Below are 24363 nucleotides of genomic sequence, written 5' to 3' on the forward strand. Positions count from 1 at the left end.
AAAGAAAGAAAGAAAGAAAGAAAGAAAGAAAGAAAGAAAGAAAGAAAGAAAGAAAGAAAGAAAGAAAGAAAGAAAGAAAGAAAGAAAGAAAGAAAGAAAGAAAGAAAGAAAATGAATACACTAGAAATATGAACAGTGGCAAAACGTAAACTATAACAGAAATAGGTAGGCCTAACTCTCAAAATTCTTGGTAAATATCCTCACTTTACAAATAAGGGCTAACGTACTGACAAAAAATATAAATATATTATATATATTTCTAACTATTTGCTACCTAAACATGCGCTCCAATAAATGTTGGGTTGTTTTGGACAAATATGGACAAATCCAGCCAATGGGTTACATTTTTAAATGACAATTTTAACCCAAAGGCTGGGTTTGTCCATATTTTACCCAAAATTGGGTTAAAACCACCCAGCATTTTTTAGAGTGTGTATGCAGTTTTTTCCCCTGTTTATAGTAAGAAAATTATAAATACTATGGCAAATTATAACAAGTAAACCCTTCCAATTTCCAAAATAGTAAATAAAGTAGCTAACTCTGTACTGTATATAGCTACAAATAAATACCTATATGAAAATGCATTTATATAAATATATTTTAAAATATATAGCATGAATATTTTAATAATTTCCTTATTTATTTATTTTTGATGATGATTTATTAAAACATTAATGTGTATATGAAATATATAGTAAAGGCCCACATAGCAGATTCACCTTCACACAAAAAACACTAAAATCATCCAGTGCACATTATTAAATTAATCTGGACGGTGCAGATCAGCTGTGAGACACTGCACCAGGAAGCAGAGAGCTTTTATCGTTGTGTTGTTCGGGTGGACGTTCCTCCGTCTCCTGCAGTGCTCCCACCATCGATCCTAACGTGCCAAAGCTGCTGCCGCAGTTCTCCACCTGTGCAGAAACGCACAGTGTGACCTCTGACCCCTTCAGTTTGGGCAGGACTTCAGGCTGAGAGGGTGTGATACTGTCACCTATACTTTGGACCGTGACGCTGGACTGAAAAATGTGGTGCAGAATGTATTCTCAGTCTAATAGCAATGTATTTTCTTACACTGTAACAGCATCTCTCCAATAATGTACAGTGATAGTGATGGAAGTTAAAGAGCTGCATTGACGAGGCTTGAAGTAACGATGTCCAGTAAAAAGACGGGATTTGTTTAGTCTGAATGTAAAACTGCTGTGGAACATTATCAGAACAAATAATATAACAGAAATACATTTATGTGAAGAAGAATTTTGGATCAGTGAGTGCCCACACCAGAAATTAAAACCAAGTGATCAACAAAATGTTTTCGATCTCTGCACAGTAGTGCCGGGTATGGACAAAAAACTACATTTGCAGGTTATACCTACACAGTAGGACATAGTTTTCATAAGGAATTGGAACAGCTCATAGTTTTTTTTATTTGCGTCATCATCTACAATCACCTAATCCATAACAGGAATTAAAGGTGCCGTAAGCGATTACTGACAAACGCTGCTGAAAGTGGAGTGGCACCTCAACACAATCAGCAGTGGGAGATGGACACACTCATGATGGAGCAGGAGGAGAGAAAGAATGTAGAAAGAGAGATGGCTGAGAGACATTACAATATAGAAAATAACAGAGGAATATCGCAGGGTTATGATCAGGCAAGCGCTTTAGAAGCCGTGTTAATATTAGAAAAACTTTCCAGTGTTAGAGAGAGGCCTGAAAACAGACGCCGGAGTTGTGCTTTTTCTGTTCTATACGCGAGTAACATTTGATTTTGCCATATTTTTATAGAACCAAGATATGCTGTTGTTGAAATGTTTGCTATAGTATCTGGACAGTTCTGAGTGTCATTGTTTGTCTGGATCTGGTGTGTTGAAATTGGGGTAGAGAATTGTGCATTTTCATTGGTAGGTAAAATTTTAGTGTAAACATTGCCTGTTTTTGCAAAAACAGTTTCATGGCTGGTAATATATATATATACTGTATATATTTATTGGTCAATTTTCTTGAGTCACCGGCCATTGCCAGGTGTGGCAAAAAGTTAGTTTTAGGCCCTGTGTGTGTGTGTGTGTGTGTGTTTGGGTTGATTTCAAATATCATCAGTGTTTCTCAGAAATCGCTTACTGCACCTTTAAAGTTCAAGCAAAAATGAAAATTACCCCATGGTTTATTCATCCTCAAGTCATCCTAGTGTTTGTGGCATTCTTCTTTCAGACAAATACAATCGGAGTTATATTAAAAATGTCCTGTTTCTTCCAAGCTTTATAATGGCAATGACAGCCCATTCTCACCCCCAAGGCGTCACTTAACTGACGCCTTGGGAAGCATTTGGACATGCTTCAATATCTGATGCTTTAGGCGCCCTTTAGCGTCAGTTAGATGACGCCCTAGGATCGCGTGTACCCTACCCCTACCCCACACCTAAACCTAACCGCGTCCTCTAACCGACGCTTTCCTTTAGCGTCAGTTAGATGACGCCGTAGGATCGCGTCATGTGAGTGACGCTAAAGGGCGCCTAAAACGTCAAATATTGAAGCATGGTCAAAGGTGACGCCTTGGGGTGAGAATGCGTTGGCAATGAATGGCCAGTCAATGTTTTGACGTCAATCAAAGTGCATTCATCCATGATAACAGTAATACACAGAGCCTTCTGAAATGAATCGGTGTGTTCGTGTAAGAAAAATATCCATATTTTAAACCGTATCTACTAAAATAACTAGTTTCCGGCAGACGGCCTATGCAAGTCGACTTACGCCACAACAGTAACCTATGACGCTGGATTGGAGAGAGTAAGCTTTGACTCCTCTCGCGGTTCAAACTAACAGGGCTGGGCAACAAACTCAAGCTCCTCTGACATTTCTATTTAAAATTTTAATTTCTAACTTTTAATTTGTGACTGTTGTTTTGTTTGGCTCTATCCTCTGTGCTTCCGCATTCATCAATGCATCCTGCATCAGGTCAGGGGTCACTCTTCCACCGTAAATCGATGCGTACGGCCATTTGCCGGAAGCTAGTTATTTTAGTTGATAAAGTTTTAAATATGGATATTTTTCTTACATAAACACATCGATTGACTTCAGAAGGCCTTTATTAACCCCCAGAGCTGTGTGGATTACTTTTATAATGGATGAATGCACTTTGATGGACTTCAAAAAACGACCATTCACTGCCATTATAAAGCTTGAAAGAGCCAGGACATTTTTTAATATAACTCCGATTGTAAAGAAGAATGTCATATACACCTAGGATGACTTGAGGGTGAGTAAACCATGGGATAATTTTTATTTTTGGCTGAACTAACCCTTTAATCAAATCAAGCCTTTTCTGAGTGCTAGGTCACAGCAGACTCCTATGATCTAGTTTAGTGTAATTTACTGGGGACCACTTCTATGGTCAAAGAAATTACAAAGTTTTTCTCCAATTTTTGATCATCATTTGACAAACATCTCTTTAAAACTATATTTTGGCGAGCATTATATCAATCCCTGCTAATGTACTGTATTTTTATTTATTTTTGGGAGCTGAATTAGCAAATAGAGGCGCAAATGTTTAGTAAATGTGTCCTTGACTATTTTGTTAATCTTTTGAAAATGATCTCCAAAAAGAGTGAAAATGCTTAATATATTAATTTGATTTTTAAAAGTCTGGAGTCTGTAAGATTTTTTTTTTTTTTAAATTTGAAAGAGGTCTTTGGTGAAAAAATCTCACCAAGGATTTATATATCCAGGATATATATTTTAAAAAAATACAGTAAAAACAGTAATTTTGTGAAATATTATTACAATTTAAAATAACATTGTTTTTTTTCCTATTTTATTATATTTTTAAAATGTAATTTTAATTTTATTTTTAGCATCATTCCAGTTTTCAGTCACATGACCCTTCAGAAATCATTATAATGTGCTGATTTAATGCTCAAATAACATTTCTTTTTACCACAACCGAAAACGTTGGTTCTGCTGTAATTATTTTTTTAAGGATTATATAGAAAGTCTGTACTGTCCGTTTTGGACAGTTTAATACATCCTTGCTGAATACAAGTATCAATTTCTTTGAAAAAGTTTCACTGATCCTGAACTTTGAATGGCAGTGTATGTTCCTTGAACAAGTAGTAGTACAAGTAGAACACTTACATTCTCTATGGACACGTTGCTCCCCACAGGGGTCTTTTTCTTTCTTGAGATATTGGGGTTCCAGTGGCACACCAAACTGTCATTCTGAACACTGTAGTTCTTGTGACCAATCAACCAATAGGTGTTCATTTTTCCTTTTCCCTGAAAACCCAATTCAAACACACTCATGTCACATTGTTAATGTTAACATCTTTGCATTTCGATTAAATATTGTAAAGACAAACATTTCATTCATATGTCATAACTTCAAATCATGTTGTAAAGAAATTTTAAAGAAATCCACTTTGTGGATTTACTAAATCTGATTTTAAGCATAGTACTCTCACCTTTACTTCAATCTCACCCCGCAACTGCAGTTCATATGCATTGTCCTTCATGAGTGCCAGGTATGTAGCAGAGCTTGCATGAATCTTTTGTGCTGAAGACCAGATAAAAGAAACGTCAATGTTCACCTGTTAAGCAAAACGGCCAAAGAACCGAAGCTGGATTGGTGCTGAGGTGAAACTCAGACACATTAGGTTGTTAGCTAAGCCACATGCTAAAGTCATGGTTGAAATGGAGTCTGTTGTGAGCTCAATGGAGGAATACGATGAGGTCTCTATGGTGATGTAGTGAGCAAAAATATTCATGACCTCTCAAATGCAGAAGTATCAGTCAAATAAAAATGGTCAGCAAAAAATAAAAAGACTTCACGTTAACGAGATAGATGAACTTACGCAGACTTGTAGATTCCATCCGAGAGGCCGTGTTGACTGTGTCCCCAAACAAGCAGTACCGGGGCATCTTGTAACCAACAATGCCAGCTACACAAGGGCCTTAAGAGGTATGAGAAGCATGACAGAAAACACTGAAAACATCAAATCTAATGTTATGCTGTTATTGTTGTAATCATTATTACATTTATGCTAACTGGCATTGATCAAATATTGATTTTAGAAAGAGTTTAGGGAGGCTGCACTGAAACAAAAGCTGATGAATCATTGACAAAAATTAAATATAGTTAATTTGTTGACTTTAATATACAGGCCTAACAGTAGGGGTGCGGTTGCCGTTGATGCATGATCTGTATGGACCAGGCCCCACGGTTTGGTAAGCATTTGATTTGCGGATTAATTGTTTAACCGTGTATCTGTGCGTACAGCCGCACACTCACCCGAAGTGAGTGCGCACACACAGAGACGCAAACACCAAATCGATTCCTCTTTTCATTAACAGACACACACTTAAAATGATCTCAAAATACCCGTCTCAGAAAAAGTATTCTCATAAACGAAGTCCGTTATGGCTGCACCACTAACTAACAGTAACAATACTTACAATCTTGAGTCTATGGAAGCCCATTGAACCTTTTGTAGGAACATGATTAAATTTAGCTCACAGATAGAGGGTAGTCTGAACATCAACCACAGCAGTTTTGTAGTCTCTTACTCTAGTGTTACCAATTGTCCAAAAATGTACTTGTATTCATGCTATTAACTTTTGAATCATAAGGGCTTTAAACTAAATTTCATTGCTCAAGATGATTTCGATTCGTAGCCCACACTGTTTTCAGTAAACACACAAACGAATTTGACGAAGAGCGTGTAAAAAATTTGCTGTACAATGCTGTATTTGACAAACGCATTAGCGCATCGTTGTGAGACTCAGTATGTCACCTGCACCTGAAGGATCTCAAAAGTTTTGAGACAGCGCAACCATGTGGTGAAAAATTATAATGAAATTTCTAAAAAATAATAATAGCTTTTGATTAATTTTGTCCATGTTGTTGGAACTTGTGTTGACAGTTTCCTTAACTCATACCGAGAACAATGATACCAATTATGCCATAATCCGTCAAAATGTCTGTCCATCATTTTGAATTTTGCATCAATTTTGCACACTAGCTTTTTTCTTCAGAGTCAAGCACTGCGTATGCTGAACAGAGTGAATTTGAGAACAAGCCTCTTCTGGATCTCTCCACTTTGGTGCGTGCGTGACGGCACATCAGCGCGAGTGGTCTTTTTCTCTCTCTCTTCTCTCTCTCTCTCTCTTTCTCTTGTTTGTTTGTTGTTTTAAAACTGAGCAAACAAAAAAACTGTTTTCACAGCTGGTAAGGTGTGCGGTTAAAGTGCTCAACGGCGTTTTTCACAGCTGGCAAGGTGCGTGGTTAAAGCGCTCAACGGCCATTTTCACGGCTGGTAAGATCAGCGAGAGAGAACAGCGCACAAACAGGTGCATATTCCTGTCTGTGTTCGCCGTGACCATTCCCCTGTGTGCTTCAGTACCAAGGAGAGCAGTCTCTAAAAGAGCTTACACAGATAGTTTGTATCTTTAAGATGACGTTTTATCTGTGCGTTTCTGGATGCGGTTGTTACCTGGGATCACAGGATGGTCACGATCAAAATGCCTCATGTGTCTGGGCCTCGAACACGCTGAGGCAGCGTTCGTTGATGAGTCAATTACCCATTGTGGGAAGATGACCATCTCGGAGCTGAGGTCGAGACTCTTGTTCCTGTAAAGGGGTGGAGTCCCCGTGCCTCTGCCTCGTTCCAATCCTCCCCAGAGGGTTGCTTCGCCCAGCAGTTTTCGGCTGTACGGTCCGAGAACGCCACCGAGCCGCTTCCTACACCTCCTGTCCCGTGGAACCAGGTAAGCGCCGCACAGCACACTCGGACGCCGCTACGGGCTGCCTCCCAGAGAGGTTTGCGTAGGTCCGGGTTTGCGTAGGTCCCTTTGGTCCTCCTTGTACAGTCTCTGAGAGCCTGTTTAGCACTCCCCAGTACATCTCGCTGGCTCATTCGGACCATCAGGCTCAGCTATGTGAATCACTTCGCCCGGTGTCCCCCCAAGTTTCGGGCCATCCACTCCACTACAGTGCGAGCAGTCGATGCCCATGTCTTGTGTGCGGAGATTGCAGTCCCACTGGCAAAGGACGAGATAGGCCCTCCAGGCAATATGAGGTCAGGGCACTGACTCAAAGGGCACTAACTCACAGGTCACAGTCCCCACGTCATTGTACCCAAGAAAAGTGGTGGGTTACAACCAATCTTGGACCTGCGAGTTTTGAATCAGAGCCTCCACAAGCTACCGTTCAAAATGCTCACGCAGAAACGCATTTTCAAATGCATCCGTCCCCGAGTTTGTTTTGCAGCGATCGACCTGAAGGATGTGTACTTTCATGTCTCGATTCTTCCTCGACACAGGCCGTTCCTGTGCTTTGTGTTCGAGGGTCAAGCATATCAGTACAAGGTCCTACCCTTCGGGCTGTCTCTGTCCCCTCGTGTATTCACGAAAGTCACGGAGGGGATCCTTTTTAACATGAGAGAACAGGGCATTCGCATCCTAAACTATCTCGATGACTGGCTCATAGTGGTGTAGTATTCTTCTCGTCAAGAAAACCCCCAAAAGATGTCAGATAGGGTATGTGCTTTCCTTCTTGCAGCAAGGGTTGGAATGAAGGCTGTCTCCCTCCACCCTCAAAGTACATGCTGCTGCTATTTCAGCATATTACGACCACATAGATGACCAAACGACCTGGTTGTCAGGTTTCTTAGGGGAGCAAGGCGATTAAAAATCCTCCTTGATCCCCCCTCCATACCCTCATGGGACTGCTCTGCGTATGTACGTGGACAGAACTCAAAGCATCCAGACTTCAGACCAGCTCTTTGTCTGTGGAGGCCAGCAAAAGGGAAAGGCTATCTCCAAGCAGAGGATGGCCCACTGGATAGTGGATGCCATTGCCTTGGCTTACCAAGCTCAATGCGTGCCCTGCCCGCTCAGTTTGCCTGCACACTCCACAAGAGGCGTCGCATCCTCCTTGTCGCTGGCACGTGGCTCCTCGCTAACAGATATTTGTAGAGCTGCAGGCTGGGCGACACCGAAGACGTTCGCTAGATATTATAGCCTACGTGTAGAGCTGGTCTCCTCCCATGTTCTCACCCTAGACTGGTAGAAGCACCGAGAGGCCTGGCTCTGTCGGCTTGCTGCACCCTACTGTGTACCCTTATTGCTCCAGAGTGGAAAAACCTGTCGAGTCCTCCAAAACCCCTCGGCCCGGACATGGCAGAGTGTCTGGTGCCAGGCCTTTATCTGCTGAATCCTTGAGAGCCGGATCTGGGTTGGGTTCCGAATGTGTGACCCTACGGGGATCCCATATGTGTGTATTTTCCACGGCTACTCCTGAGACAGAAGCCTGTGTCTTTCCCTCGGGCTAAGTCTCCCATTATCCATATGCAGTACAACCTTTGGGTTAGTCCATATGTATTTTCCACATAACTCTTTGAATAAGTGGCTGTAGCAGCTTTCTCCTTCCTAAATAGAAAGGGCACGCTTTCACAGTGTTATTCAATATCTCACTGTATGGGTTATCAAGGAACAACAGTGTCAGACTCACTCTATGTAAGCCTCCTCCTATCGTCTTTCCAGGCAAGAAGGTGTAGAGGCTTGCATGGGGTGCTGGATGGGGTGCAGCGGCTGTGGCACTTTGATAGGGATTCCTATTGGTCGGTCATGACCTACGTTGTAGTGACTGACCGAAAGAGAATGTCTTGGTTACATATGGTAACCCTTGTTACATGAGGGAGAGAACAGAGACATAGGTCCTGTCGCCACATCTTCTGCCGCCCGCCGGGATGGGCAGCTTTTTCAGGCTTGGCTCCTCAGGAAAAATCTAGTGTGCAGTCGCAACAGCTGCTCGTTAAATACCCGCGCTGCGAGGCTGCACAGCTGATGCAAATGTTTGCACGCCAATGTGCATTGGCTTGTTTTAGTTTCACTCGAAGTAGAATGGCCTCTCTAGCGAGATTCCTATTGGTCAGTCGTGACCTACGTCTCAATTCCCCCCCTTAGGGTTACCATATGTAACCGAGACGTTTCACCTGTTATACAGGAGCCAATCTGTTCACCACGGAGCCGTTGCCACGGTATGCGTTAAAACATACAAAAAGTCATTAAAGTCCCTGTAAAGTCAAAATTAAGTATGTGTTCTGAGTTTGTTACACCACCGAAAAATGTGTTATTAGCCACCCAGCCAAATTTGAATGATAAAAAAAGCCGTCAAGTAAGTGGAAAATAAGCTATTAAAATCATGAAAAAATGAGCAGTTCTCTCTGTTCTCAAATGCTGGGGGGGCGTGTCCGCTGGCTGCGTGGAAACCACGCCCACTCGCGGGAAAGCTGTCGATGGTGATATTAACTGATACTGCTTTCGGGACGGGAGAAATGAACGCTGAGGCGGGAGATAGTCGGTTCGGCCCCGTTCACCAGTAACAGCGGATTATCAGTGAATCCCAGTTGTCTCTGAGGAAAGTTTATAAAACGATCCCGTGTAAAATGATCACTACAGAGATGTTGAGCACTACATCATCACTACAGAGATGATCACCGTGTTGGCGGTGATCCTCAGCTCTTCATCAAGGTTGGCTCTCAAAAGACCTCTTCTTGATGTGATCGTTTTTATGGGAATTTAAATAAAAATACCGATCTGTTTTGTACATGATCGCATCCAGGTAGTAGCCAATGCATTTCTGAGTTGAAGGCATAGCTAGCTAGAAAACTGTAGGCTCAGCTGTAGTAACTTGAATTGTAGCCTACTGACAGTCACTCGCGATTGAGCGGTGAATGCGAATGTGCTCGGGGAGTGTTATTGTGTGTTAGGGGAGATATCAGACTCTGTGCGTCATCAAATAGGGGTGTGTCCAGGAGCCCATGGGCTCCAGTGCGTCATCGAGCCCTGTTTTAGCGCCACCCAAACAATCCGTAAAATTGCAATGGTGAAAAACTGTTTAATGGTCTAACTACACATTTCAGTACTTCACAGTTCACAGACTTTGTAATGTGTTTTAGCAATACATATGTAACATTTATAATGTGTTTAGAACTTTTTTGTAGAATTGCCTTTACAGGGACTTTAAAAGATTTTTGTTTGACCAAACTGTTCTTGAAAAATTCATCATTGTCACCTCACACTGACCACACAATATCAGCAAGACAAAACAGCCAGGCAAGAACATCGTTCTCTGGCAATGAAACCCAGTAAACTAATCAAGGATCTTGCCAGGACGTCACCAGTTTATACAAAAGTTGGTGTTTTGAGGTGTAAACGACATGCCATATAGTTGTTGTCAATTGTGTAATCTTAACATTAATGTGCTTACACGTTCACCAGTAGGTGGCGAAAACGCATTCATCTGTATGTGATTTGATGATATGGTATGAGAAGATGAATACATGGAGAATGAATGACATGTTACTGTTGTACTGCATCTACTTATTACTTACAGTTACTTTGCATGCTTACTATTGTACACTTATTACTATACTACACTACAGCCTAACAGACTGCTAACATGATTATACGCACTTCGCTGCTCTTGTCTTTTGTCTGGTGCTATGTGGAGTGTATAAACAGGTAGGCTATAATGTTTGACATCCTGCTAGCCATATCTTTTTGTTGATATCTAATTTTAACATTTGGTGACATGGCCTAAATAGTTAATTGATTGTAGTATTGGAAGTGTGCAAGGCTGCAATTCCCCTGGCTGGCCACTGTTTGTCGCCATTTTGTCGGTGTTTGTTACCCGCCAGGTAACCATGGTAGTCACGTGACTGCAAAGTATGAATAGGTGGTGCTGACAATTGGCCAAAAGTGATAATCAGGTAAATCTTATTACTAGTGGTTGTGTTGGTAATATTTCAGCCGTTTTGCCTAAAATAATCTAAAAATTTCTTTAATTACTTGTTGAAGTCTGATAACTCCTCATTATGCCTCATTTGCACTTGGCCCCTTAATTGCTGCTTGCAGCTATATTTATTAATACATCTGTAATAATCAGTTTTTGTGCAAAGAGAGAGTACACACACCTGTGTGTATGCCGGCTCTGAGTTGAAGGCGTTTGTTTGGCATGTGGGGTATTGGCACCTGTCTGACTGCAGCCACTAGATCCAGAGACATTTTAGCGATCTCATCAGCATGTTTATCTTCGTTTTTCTCCGGCAGTCCACTGACCACCATGTATGCATCTCCTATAGTCTCCACCTGTTTCATTTAAACACGCAAGCTTGTCAATGCTTAATATTTAGAGTCACAATGTAAAAACAAATGCTAAAATGGGAATCTTTTCATTTTTTTTACATAAAATTCTTTGGGTAAAAAAAATCCTTAAGCATAATCCAGACATGATTATGATTATTTGCTGTATGATAATTCATATAGATTATATGTGATTGTGTTTAAGAATATGTTCATACCTTGTAGACATCATAGGAGTCAATGCGTGTGTCGAAGCACATGTAGAGGTTATTTAGCATCTCAACAACTTGTAGTGGAGTGCAGGAGGCTGATATAGTAGTAAAACCCACAATGTCAGAGAAGAAAATAGTCACCTGCAAGACAAAAAATGTATCAGTTGCTTCTTAGAAGAAATAATCAATCAAGTGCATCAATGTCTACATGTCATAGCTAATCGAAAAAGAAAAAAAAACCCAATTAACTAGATTACATTTTCTGAAAAAGAGTGGTGTTTGCCCATTTCAATGCTATTTGTTCTTTTTATTTGATGGGGACAATGCTCATTAATCAACAACAAATTACAATTACATGCTATGGTGTCAGTAGTTTCAATGTTGTTTCTATTGCATTGCCAAGGGGTCTAAAGAGAACAACCACAAGTTTATATTTATATTATATGATATTCATGATTATATTGAGATTATATTTCATCTGCAGGTAAAAATCCACATAACAAGCTGCACGATTTGCAGCATTTGGAGCATGAAATGTGCATGAAAATTTAAGCACCAAAGTTTAATTCTTAGCATTATTGTTTGTTCAGATCACTAACCTCAATTATGGGAAATAATACCAATACTAATAATGAAATGTAATAAACAAGTAATAAGCCATTAATAAATGTAATCTGTCATATGAGTATGTTTATTAACCTTACACATACTGTACCTGACACATAATGTGTTGTTATTTTAAAATGTAATATTAAATACTTATCCTGCTACATGTGAAACTATATGTCCAGTTCTTTGAAAAATCTATTTGCTTTAAGTGCACTAAGTCTAAGGGGACGAGCTTCAGGTGCACAAATTTGCCCATATACAGACGTGTAATTTACCCCACTCCCTCATGAGCTGTTTTATCTCCTGATGAATATGGAATACCATAATTACAGGCAATTACTACAACAAAAAGAACAAACAGAATGGAACCATGTGCGCTTTCCTGACACTGCCATCTTGCCAACGTCCCTAATGAATATGCTTGTCTTTTTTTTAGACTTGAGTTTGATTTGTTAACGGGAATGTTGGAAGAAAGGAACATTTCTTCTGTTTTAGCAGATAATATGGAAATATACCGAAAATATCTAATAACCATTTACCTTCTCATAACTTTCAGCCTCCACGTGTTTGTTTTGGCGTAGCTGCTTGGCCACAGTTTTGGGCAACATCTGATGAAGAAGATCTTCTGCCAGACATCTTTCTCTCTTCAGGGCTTCTGTCTTCTCCCTGAGGGTCTGAGCGTAGTCCTGGATCCATTCCGTCATTTGCTTGAAGGAGAGCAGCACTATGGGATAAATGAGACAGGCAATGGCAAGCAGGCAGATCTTCAGACTGATGTTGGAAGAGATGTCTCTGGATTTCAGTTTCAGAGCCCATCCAGCTCTAGAATGAAAACATCTCAGAGTGTTCTCCAAGGCAAATGTCAATTCTGTGGATCCTTCGTTAGTTGTGGCAGTAGAGTAGATTAAATTTATATTAGTCAAGTTTAGCTCAATATTAGGGTTTTCCATCCAGCAGTGACGAAGGTTTTCAGACATGTCTTTTATGACTGACATGATTGTTGTTGCATGCCATATTTCATCCTGAATATCTTCCTTCTTTTCACCTGTTATCAACCGATAGTTCAACTCATGGACTGTTAAGAGCAGTTTCAGAGCAAGGACATCTGTCCACTCTGGGTTGTGCTTGAGGATACCGATGTCAACATCTTTAATGCCCCACATGTTTAATATATTCTCAATTGCAAGAGTAAAAACTGTGGTACCATTAGCATCCATTAACTCACCTCTCCCTGTAGTATTGAGAAACTCTGAGAGGTTGGATTGAAGATGCTCACAAAACTCAGGTAACTCAACACCACATGGTTGGCCCAAACTGTCCATATCAGTACTAGTACAACAATGGTTAACTGTGAACATAATCAAGGACCAGGAGTTCAGGATCTGTTCTTTATTGATATTATGAACTGTTTTCTCTCTTGTTGAACTGAGGTTTCTTAATGTTTGGAGCTCCATAATAAGTCTGAGAGTGACGTTTGTTCTACAGGACGTTAGCTTTTTAAGTGAAGCTTCAGTGGCTTGCCATTGAGCCAAAGATGAGTTGAAGTCCATGGTCACAGCAGAAAGCAGAGCCAGGAAAGATATTACACAAGCAATCAGTATTCTGCGAACAGTACGGCTGCGACTGCCACAACTGAGTAAAGACAACCTGTGAACAGAGTGTAAACAAAATTCAGTCATACATGGTAAGTATTTAAAGTATTTCACTTTGTGGTTGTAAAAACCTTAGTGAAACATGCTGTCAAGTCACCTTTATTTATGGTCTAACGTGATCTCACCAAGTAGAACATGTTCCTGGAACAAAATTGCAATCAACCAATCAAATTTGAGAGATATTTTTTGTGGTTTATGTCAAGTTTAGGCTTAACAAGGGTTGGAGCTTCTGCACCATTCTTAGTGACCTATCATTCCCTTTCAGTGTGCCATGTTAGACATCATGTCAGAACATACCAATGAATTGGGATCTCGCCTGAGAGCCCAATCATCTTTGACTGTAACTAAACGAGCCAATGCACATTGGCAGGCGTGGTTTGCATTGCGAACCACACCCCGCAAAGATGGTATATAAGGAAGCTTGCAAATCTAGCCCATTCACCTTTTCGCATTGTAGCCGAGCATTTCACCTCAGCTCTAATCATAGTTTAAGTATCTACGAATCTAGGAAGCACTTCATTGGTGTTGGTGTGACGGTGCTGCAGCGGTGTTCGCTTAAAAGAGGGCACATTTTCTATCTAAAAGAGCATTTCTCAATCACATCTGCAGGCTGTACTTTAAATTCCTGCTTAGTCTGTGTGGTGGCCAGGTCCCCTGTACGCTTCAGCTCTTTAAAAAGAGCAATTTCCCAAAAAGAGCAGTATGGGTGTGACACTGTCTCTTTTTAAAGATGTCTGTCATTCCATCTGTGTGTTTCCCGATGCGGTTGTTACCTGGCTCCATCTGACAGTCACGGTCACTGCCTCACATGTTTGGGATTAAAGCACGCTGAGGTAGTGTTTTTGGTTGAGTAATGCACCCACTGCAGGAAGATGACCATTGTGATGCTGCGGTCAAGACTCGATTGCCTGCAAAGAGGTAGAGTCCCCTCTGTTCTGCCCCGATCTAGTTCCTCTTCTGGTGTTCAGAACAGGGCTACTTTGGGGAATAGCCAGGGTGACCTGAGGATCACAGTGATGCCCAAGCTGCAGAGTCAATCTCCACAGCCCCTTTAGTCCTCTACGCGCATTGCAAACTGTGGAGCTTCTGGGGGAGATTGCTTGTCCTTCTCAAGGGACCTAGCGTTTAATTCAGGGCTCCGGCAGAGTATCAGATGTTGATCGCTGCATCGGATGGTGGGCTAGTGTCCTCTGGGATGAGGACTCGGTTGCACTGCCCAATTTGGGTACCTCAAACGTGTCCTTGAGGTCAGATGATTGGTTTATCAGGGCTGCACACACTGACCATCAGTGCCCAAGTGCCAGTGCCATTCTTCCTGGAAGTGCATGAAGAGATTTCCAGCTTGTGGCTGACCCCATTGTCCCATCATAACCGTTCTGGAGTAATGCCGCTCTGATTGCTTCATAAGAGGACAACACTGCAACCGTTGCGTACATCATCAAGAGGGTCTATGCTCCCATTGCATGTCGCAACTCGCCCGCCATCTTCTCCTCTGGAGCCAAAAGCATCTGAGGTTGATTCGTGCAATGTATATTCCAGTCCAGCTCAATCGTGCAGGAGACCCTGGCACACAGCTGGACTGGGGGCCTACGCAAGTATGAGTTTCTCCCAGTTCTTGCACAAACACTGTGCAAAGTCAGGGCGGACGAGGAGCAGGTCCTGGCCCTGGGATTGGCCCAACTGGACCTGGTTCCCAGAACTCATGCTACTCGCGACGGCCCTCCTCCCTCCGCGATGGAGGAAGGATCTACTTTCTCAGAGACGGGGTACCATATGGTACCCGTGTCCGGACCTCTGAAACCTCCACGTGTGGTCTCTGGACGGGACGAAGAGGACTAAGACGACCTTTCCCCTGAGGTAGTAGACACTATCACTTCAGCACAAGCGCCCTGTACGAGGCACACTTATGCTCTGAAGTGAAACCTGTTTTGTCTTGCTCTTCTCACTAAAAAAACCCACGGGGATGCCTGATCAGAGCTGTGCTTTCCTTCCTACAAGAAGGGCTGGAGCGAAGGCCGTCTGTCTCCACCCTAAAAGTATATATGTTGCCACTATCGCCGCACAGCATGGTACAATGGATGGGAAGTCCCTGGGAAAGCACGTACTGATCACGGGTTCCTAAGGGGCGGGAGAAAACTAAATCCTCCTCGCCCTCTTGGGACTTCTATCTGGTATTAATGGCCCTGCAACAAGCTCAGTTTCAGCCATTGCAGTCTGTCGAGCTTAATAATCTTTTAAGACCGTGCTTCTGACTGCACTAGCTTCAGTCAAGAGGTTAGGGGAACTGCAGCAATTTTCGGGCGAAGAATCGTGCCCAAGGTTTCCCCTCCTAATGACCTGGATATGTACGCTTATTCTTCTTCACAGACTTAAATTAGACATAACTGAGAATCTATTATATTAGCTGCGCTATCAAGACTAATAGTATAGCTGAATACTGTAAATACTCGAACAGTTCCTCCAGCACCCTCAGCAGTCAGATGTGGTAGAGACGTCCAACGCCACTCGTAAGTACACCTACTGGTTGATCCATGTGTTAGACTAGGTGCCCATCTGTTGTGATCCCCCTATGGGGGATCTCATTTGTGTATTCCCAGCCTGTTCTCATCGCGTTGGTATTCCCCTACGGTACGGCTTCCCTATCGGCGAGCCTGTGTCTTTCCCTTGGCAGAGTCCGCTCTGCCGTCTCTGTCCGGTGTTGTCTCACCTCTAACTGGGCTGAAACTAACCTAGAGACTTCCAAGTCCAAGTGGGATCGCACTTCGTCGGTACATTCTCGGTGAAGTCAAATGTTGGCGACTGAACGGGAACATCTAGCTTCCTATTGTAACACCCTGAAGGAGGGAACGGAGATGTCACGTCCCATCGCCACAATTTCTGTACCACCGCTGAGTGGCCGGGTCATCAACTCGGCTCCTCAGTGAAACTATGAATGAGCTTGATTTGCAGGCTTCCTTATTTACCTGCTTTGTGGGGCATGGTTTCTCGTCTGGCAATGTTCATTGGCTCATTTAGTTACATTCGAAGATGATTGGGCTCTCAGTCGATATACCGACTAGACTTCTCTGTTCCCTCCTTTAGGGAACGGGGGCTTCATGAATGTTGTTCCTGGATCAACAATAGATGTTGATCTAGGAACATTTAAAGGAAAGAACTTAATGTATACAGGTGGAAGGTATTCAGTCAGATCCTATGGAGGTTGCTAAAGGAGTCCTCAAGGATCTGTGTTGGGGCCACTATTTTTCAGTACACACACACACACACACACACACACACACACACACACACACACACACACACACACACACACACACACACACATATATATATATATATATACATGAAGAGTTCAGATGCAAAAGCCTCTAAGTGCCATTTGAAATTTTCTTCTAAAATGATAATTTTTATCAAGCTTGTATATTTAAGTTCAGTAATTTCACTTAAATGGTATATATATATATATATATATATATATATGTCCCTTGATAATGCAAGGTTTAATATTTAAGCAGATGTTACAAGCAGAAGTCTTACTTTTTTTATTTGATGTGAGGAAGAAATTAAAGTTCGCTACGTTTTCACTGTTTTTTGATCATAGGGATGTAATATATCAGCATATTCCCTCTTACCTTCTCGCCGGATGCTCTGAACAATGTTGCTCTGAGATTTATAACTGATTGTAAATTTTCAAAACACCATTGTGGACTATACAAAAGAGTAACTTGGCCTTTGTTGAATATTCAAATTGATATTTATTGATACATAAAGGCATATTAGGTTATTTGCCCTCTTAATTTTGTTGGATTATTCAACAGAAATTCCCCTTGTTCCCCTTGTCCCTCGAATTGGAATCTTCTTCAGACTGAGATTAAGCTAAAAAAAAAAAACAAAAAAAAAAACAACCTTGGTGTTTTATAGTAATTTAAAAAAAATTTACTACAATAACTTGAATTAATAGTGTGTACATGTTTTAACTTGTTTTATGTTGGATTTAGTATTGTACAGTATGTTGCAACTTTTTGTATAATTGTGTATGCAAACTCGGCTGCCTATCTTGGCCTGGACACTCATGTAAAATAATTTTTTAATTTGACTTTTCTTAAATAAAGTTAAATAATAATAATAAAAAATGTCTTACTTGGTAAAATCATGGCGACCCAGGTTATTCATTCAGTGTATGTTGTTATATTTACAATAAATATATATTGTTTCAAAGTGCTTCACGGTAATAAAGGAAAATAAAATCATCAATGAAGATTGATGATTTTATTAAACCAAAACTATTAAAAACTATTAAACCAATTAAAAAAACAACAACTATTAAACCAATTCAAATTCTGCTGTAAAGCAGCTCTCAAAAGACAATACTGTAATTTTTATCTGAAATCAGTTCAGTACTGGTTCAGTTCAGTTCAATAAGTTCATCAATTTTGAAATTACATTTTAATGCCAGTTAAATTCTAATTCTATGCCCATTGTTATATTGCCTGCAGTCATAACTCTGCAAGGACACCTGCAGAGGACTTAACATCATCAACACACCAACTCATGTATCACAAATAAAGGCTCAGAAGGGCATGTTAGTTCTACAAAAAGCTCTAGCAGAATTGTATTTTATCATCTAAAAAAATAAATAAATAAATTCATACACTTTAAATGTAACTTAAGTGTCCAATATCAACCACTTGAGATAAAATTAAGCCAGATAATAGATATTAAGCACCCTGTTTGTTAATGTGGTATAAGGTAATTCGATAAATAATTTATTTGGTTGCTTTAAACTCAAAGGGTAGGCTTGTTTTATGAAATAAAAATAAAACAACATAATATTGAACTATCATAGTTAAATTGACAACACATATATCCATTCAATTCATATTTATTATTTAACTTAATTACTACTTAAAACAATTTTACGAAGCATATTCTTCGTAAATAAATATTGAAATTGTGCATTACCTGCAAAAGTCACATTCTGCTTCTGGCTCCTCTTTCTTCTGGGGTGAGATCTTCTTTCGAGCTTTAGGTCTCCGGCTGTTGAATTTAGTTAAAGTCCCTTTCAGAGAGGCCGATGACAGAGTCCCAGACGCAAAACAATCCTTTTTCATGTACTCCAGAGATGACATGAGATTACACTTGTATTCTAAACCACTGGAACTGAAGTTTCTTGGGTGAAAATCCAAATCAAACACTATAACATCATATTTGACGGTCTTCTGTTCCTGAGAATAATCTCACCGTGTCCGTGTCTCTGCTCTTCTTTGATATGCAATATGTGACGTAGTTTAATGACAGGGTTAAAGAAAAATGGTGAACGTACAGACCGAGACAGAATATTCAAGACATTGCATTTTTTGTTTGTCGTGTATTCTTCTTTCGAGCGCATGTTGTTTTTCTTGCGCTCTTCACGATTTTATTCAATTTGTTTAAACAAGCCATTTATAAACATCCTTAATTGGAAAAATGAAAGGAAAAAAAAAAATAGCCTAATTGGCCTACGCATGTTTTGCAACGGAAATGCTAGCCTATCGATTGTACTGCTACGTTTCATACTCTTTTCTGGACTAAAATATAGACAGGCTATCCTACTGTATAATGTGTTAATATTAATAATAATAAAACGGTGACACTTTACAGTAACACTTTTTTAAGACATTAGCAAACACTACTAAACTAAGGCTTAGAAAAAAAAGCCTATATTTGCTTATTAATGTTATTAAACCGATTAAGAGTTGCCAAATAATTTGATTTAAGTAAAAAATAAAATAAAATCTTGTTTTTAAAACAGAACGCAATAAGACAACGAGATAAGTCTTCGCACGTGCAATAATGGGCCTATTATAAATTAAGACTTTGGAAAATATTTACTCTCTTTTTCATTTGAATAGACAACTAAAGGCAAATGTACGACAGAGAAAACTGTTAAAAATTAAACTTGTAAAAAACGTAGACATTATTCGAAATAACCAAAAGAAAATATTTTAAGAACCCACAATGGCACAACTGCAGTAGGCTACACGGAAAATAATCAAATAAATAATTAAATAAACCACAAGTGTACTCTTCTTCCCAGTCCATCAGTAAATCATCAAATTGTTTACAAAAATTAATGGCTCCTTTTTTGAATAATTAGACATTATCCATTCAAATAATGTAGGCTAACCTGCACAGCGTAGAAATGAATGCACCGAATGCACATGGCTTTCACATGCAAATGTTTTCCCCACCAGACTGACAAAACAGTTTGTTAAACTACACTGTTAGCAATTGATGTAATTTTTACAGGAAATTTTACAAATGTATTGTATTTGCGTTTTACCTGTAAAAGGCAATGCACCATGGGAAATTAATGGACAGTCCTGTATTATTATTGTAATTTCACTGTATTCACGGAGTTTTACAATGGTTTTACAGCCACCGCGTTGCATCATGGGATCTTCGCGGTCTGAATTTTGAATTTTTAGGCGGTTAGTTCTAAACGTACATTCTGGGAGTAAGCCGTCATTCAAGAAGACGGAAAAGAAGCAATGGGACGAAGGTAAGTTATCTTCACGTTATGTAATTTACTGTTACCGTTACATGTATTTTTATAGCGTAAATAAAACGTTATTAGTTCTCGTTATCTGAGTGGATGGACGGTTTCGTCTGCTTTGATTAGATAACATTTATTCTTCCATCAGTCCATTGAAATCGGGTACGTAACGTTACTGGTAATTGCTAACATTTGCAACCTTGTTCTTCACAAATTGATGCTATTTTAATCTGCCTGAAGTAACGTCATATGGTTCTTTCACTGTTTGGATGGATTGGCTAGCTAGCTCGAATCTCATTTAGGGCTGTCAAAGAATATTCTAAATTCGAATATATATTCAAAAAGTTTTAAAAACTGAAAATGAATATTCGAATGTGGAAAAACACCCCCGCGGTAGCGCGGCTGTCTGCTTTCCGACTGGGCGCGGCGCGCTGTTGCCTGGTATAACCATAGACTGGGTATAACTTAGTTATTGCATGATAGGTTTGATTAAGTTAGTTACAACAGTTTCATTCACTGCATGCTTCCACTGGTTTGGTTATTTACTGTTTCATGCCAAGAAAAAGTTACAAGCTCGCTCGGAGCGTTCAATATCGTTTCTCTATAGCTACTGCAAAACTTGAATTAATGTTAATAATATTTATTTCAATCACCGAATGAAGCCAGCTAACGTTATGGGACAAGCGTCGCGACCTTAAATTGCTTGCACAAAACTCTTGATCAGCACACAACATTTATTTATTGTTGTTGTTTGTTTAAACCGTTATGCAGAGAGTGATGAGGGTGAACACGAGAGAAAAAGAGTGAGTGCGAGCGAGCGAGCGAGGTCTGCTCTGTGGTCTGTTGATTTACTTATTTTTGTGGTAATATGTTGTCAAATAGGTTTGAACTTAAATAAACTACCTATACAAGTAGTTATGGCTGTATGTATTTGTCCTGTTATTGACGTAAAGCGCGTCATGGGCCTGTTCTCGCATTTCAGTGAGCTGACCGAATTCCTATCCAGGAGAAGCTGCCAGATGCCGTAGACAGTGGCGTATCCAGGACATTTTTTGGGGGGTGGCCAAGATGGGACACAAAGCTAGAGTGGGGTGGCCATGGTGGCCAAGTTAAATGCGATACGCAGCCGACCATGGATCAAATCCCGGTCCTTTGCTGCATGTCACATCCTCTCTCTCTCCCATGATTTCCTTTCTCATATCTGTCAAATAAAAGTGTCTATCCTGTTAAAAACAGTCCTAACCACCAATCACAGACAGTCCTCAAGTATCTCTGGTTATTTTAACATGTCTATTTTTAATCAGTAATTATGGTCAGGATAGGGTAAATATTTTCTAAGAGCTATTTTCTTGTAGTGGATTTAAGTCCTTGTCACCTCACAAGTTAGATTAGATTAGCAAAATTAAACTGCTCTTAACTCATCCTATACAATAACATGTATCAGTCGTCAGCTCATCATCTGTGTCACCTGTATTGTTACCTGAGTTTGCTTTACTAATAGACCTTTCTCACAACTTCCGTATTTGTGACCGGAAATACGCAATTGTCGTGGTAATCTTCTTCCGCTCCATTCATAACAGATAGCGCCGAAGGCAACTAGTGAGAGTTGTTTCGTACCGATCTTTTTTGTTATTCCCAAAAGCAGCCATACCTGTCGTTTTCATTCCTTCCCTCGTCAGTTCCCTGTCGATGAAGTTCGACGGAAATGGATTCAGGCAATCTGGCGGGATGTTATGATCCTGTGATCTTCTGTACTTCTCATGTCACCATTCACTAATAAGCCGTCATTGTTTGTTTATTTTTTATGTTTTATGATTTGCGTATTTTTGAAGTAACGTTAGTTCATGTTCAACTGTATTAAGATATTTGTATCCAGCGGAATAAGCACATAAAATATACACCACAATATAAAACAAGATAAATAAGAACACACAACAGTGGGCTACATATACATTTAAAATATTAATATATACCATTCTGAGTATTTAACAATCTGAGTGTACAAGGAATAAATTAATATTTGTATAATTTTTCTTCATCTTTGATCGTTCTATCAACAGCAGTGCAAAAAAATCAGGATAACTGTTGAATAAAACTGACAGACTTCTTTCTGGTATTCACATCAAAATGTAGTTTATTGTAAATAATACTCCCTAAATATTAATAACTTTCCACACACTCCACCTTCTTACCTTTAATGAACGTATATTGGGAAGAATGAGCTTCAGTTCTAAAATCAATATCACATCTTTGGTCTTAGATACATCAGCTGCAGACAAGCATCACCACAGCATTTTACAAAGTCATCAACAACAGTACCATGACAAGTTTACATTTTTTCGAAGTTTTGAAGACTCTCTGATCAATTTTCTCCTCCCAGAGTAGGTTTTTCTGATGTGTTAACAGTTGACGGGAACTCCGTTTCCACAACGATTACGTATTTCCGGTTTTTGTGAAAAAGGTCTATTGAGGCACCATCTTGTGGTTACATGAAAACACAGAAATCCAACAGGACAAACCAACATGCTTAAAGATAGGACCTTATTCAAAAGTGTATCTGTAAAAGCAAAAGAAAAAACGGTAACACTTTAGAATACGGTTCCTTCGTTAATGAATAACTACACAAGAACTAATGAGTAACACAATGTTAACAATCTAGTAACTATTATTAACTAACAAGAAACTCTGATTAACGAACTAGTAAGTAATAGCGCACAGACGAAAGTGGTAGTTCACTATTAAGTAATCAATAACTACTTTTTTTAATACTTCCCAGAGAACAACTGAAAAAGTTTATTAACAATCTAGTAACTACTATTAACTAAAAGAAACTCTTATTAACGAATTAGTAAGTAATAGCTCACAGATGAAAGTGTTACTAGATACTTCTGCGGGAATTACTAATTATTTGGATTACTCAAGTGTTACTATAAACATTTTCTAAAAGTTACTAAAGTTCACCAAAAAATCTCAAACATTTGCACAAATCATGACTAGATCATGTAGTAACACTTGAGTAATTACTAGTTTTTGTCTTGTCTTGGAAGGATCTGTGGCAAATCGACCAGGGGAAGTTAAGCTTTCTCTTGCGCTCAGTGGCTGACCTGCTGCCAACACCAAGCAATATAAAGATCTGGGGCGGAGGGGAAGACCCATCTTGCAACCAATGTGGAGCAGCTTCTTGTACGCTGAACCACATTCTGGCCGGGTGTCCAAGGGCATTGGCAGAGGGCCGTTACAGATGGAGGCACGACAAAGTCCTCGCGGAAATTGCCAAATGGGTGGAACAGCAGCGAGTCAAAGCCAACAACAAGCAGGCCTGCCCGCCCCAAGTCACAACCTTTGTGAGGGAAGGAGACAAGGCTCATAAGACCGGCATGGTGGCCAAGAACCCACCCTCCGCCTTGCAACGAGCCTCCGACTGGGAATTAAGAGTAGACCTGAAGAAGAAGCTTGTCTTCCTACAGGACGTGGCAGCGAATTCCCTCCGACCAGATATGGTTCTGCTATCCAGGAGCACGAAATCCATCATAGTTGCTGAGCTCACGGTGCCCTGGGAGGAAAGGCTAGCCACGTCACACCAACTAAAAAAAGCTACCCCATTGAAGTCGGGTGCCGCGGGTTTCCAGCAAAATCGGTGCGCTACTTCCTCCAGAGGATGGGCCTGGAGTATAAACAGCTGAAGGAAGCTACCAGGGACATAGCCGAAGCAGCCGAGTCTAGCTCAAGATGGCTGTGGCTGAAAAGAGCCCACAGTTGGAGCCCTTCTGCAGGTGAAGGCTAGTCAGTCTTCACGGCCCCACTCAGGCGAGGTGTTCAGGTTAAGGGGCGAAACACCTGAGACCCTGAGACCCCTGCTGATGATGCAGAAGAGTTCCAACAATGTGGATGCTCCGAGAATACCATCTCCGAAGAAGGTCTGTGTCATGGTTTAGTCGGTCCTACAGAGGCGGCTTGTAGCAAAGCATCTAGATGTTTACTTCACCTAGTTAGTTCCAATGATCTTCACTTTATAATACGGATCCAAATAATTAGTAATTCCCACAGATGTATCTAGTAACACTTTCATCTATGAGCTATTAATTACTAATTATTTAGATCCGTATTATAAAGTGAAGATCATTGGAACTAACTAGTAATTACTCAAGTGTTACTAAAGACATTTTCTAAAAGTTACTAAAGTTCACCAAAAATCTCAAACATTTGCACAAATCATGACT

The 24363-nt window shown here is 40.3% G+C and overlaps 1 protein-coding gene across 1 annotated transcript; it reads right to left on the reverse strand.

Annotated features, from left to right (window-relative positions):
- Positions 1-386: 386 nt before the first annotated feature.
- LOC120490122 (uncharacterized) lies at positions 387-18853 on the reverse strand. The gene is made up of 8 exons (XM_039687515.2): positions 18571-18853; positions 12499-13606; positions 11357-11491; positions 10970-11144; positions 4847-4945; positions 4457-4548; positions 4131-4271; positions 387-914 (listed from the first exon to the last, which is right to left on the reverse strand). Exons 1-8 carry the CDS (start codon positions 18735-18737, stop codon positions 783-785), a joined length of 2049 nt encoding a protein of 682 aa, XP_039543449.2. The 5' UTR covers positions 18738-18853; the 3' UTR covers positions 387-782.
- Between the last annotated feature and the right edge of the window lie 5510 nt (positions 18854-24363).

Source organism: Pimephales promelas, chromosome 14 (genome assembly GCF_988280905.1).
Source record: "Pimephales promelas chromosome 14, fPimPro1.hap1.1, whole genome shotgun sequence".
Taxonomy (NCBI): domain Eukaryota; kingdom Metazoa; phylum Chordata; class Actinopteri; order Cypriniformes; family Leuciscidae; genus Pimephales; species Pimephales promelas.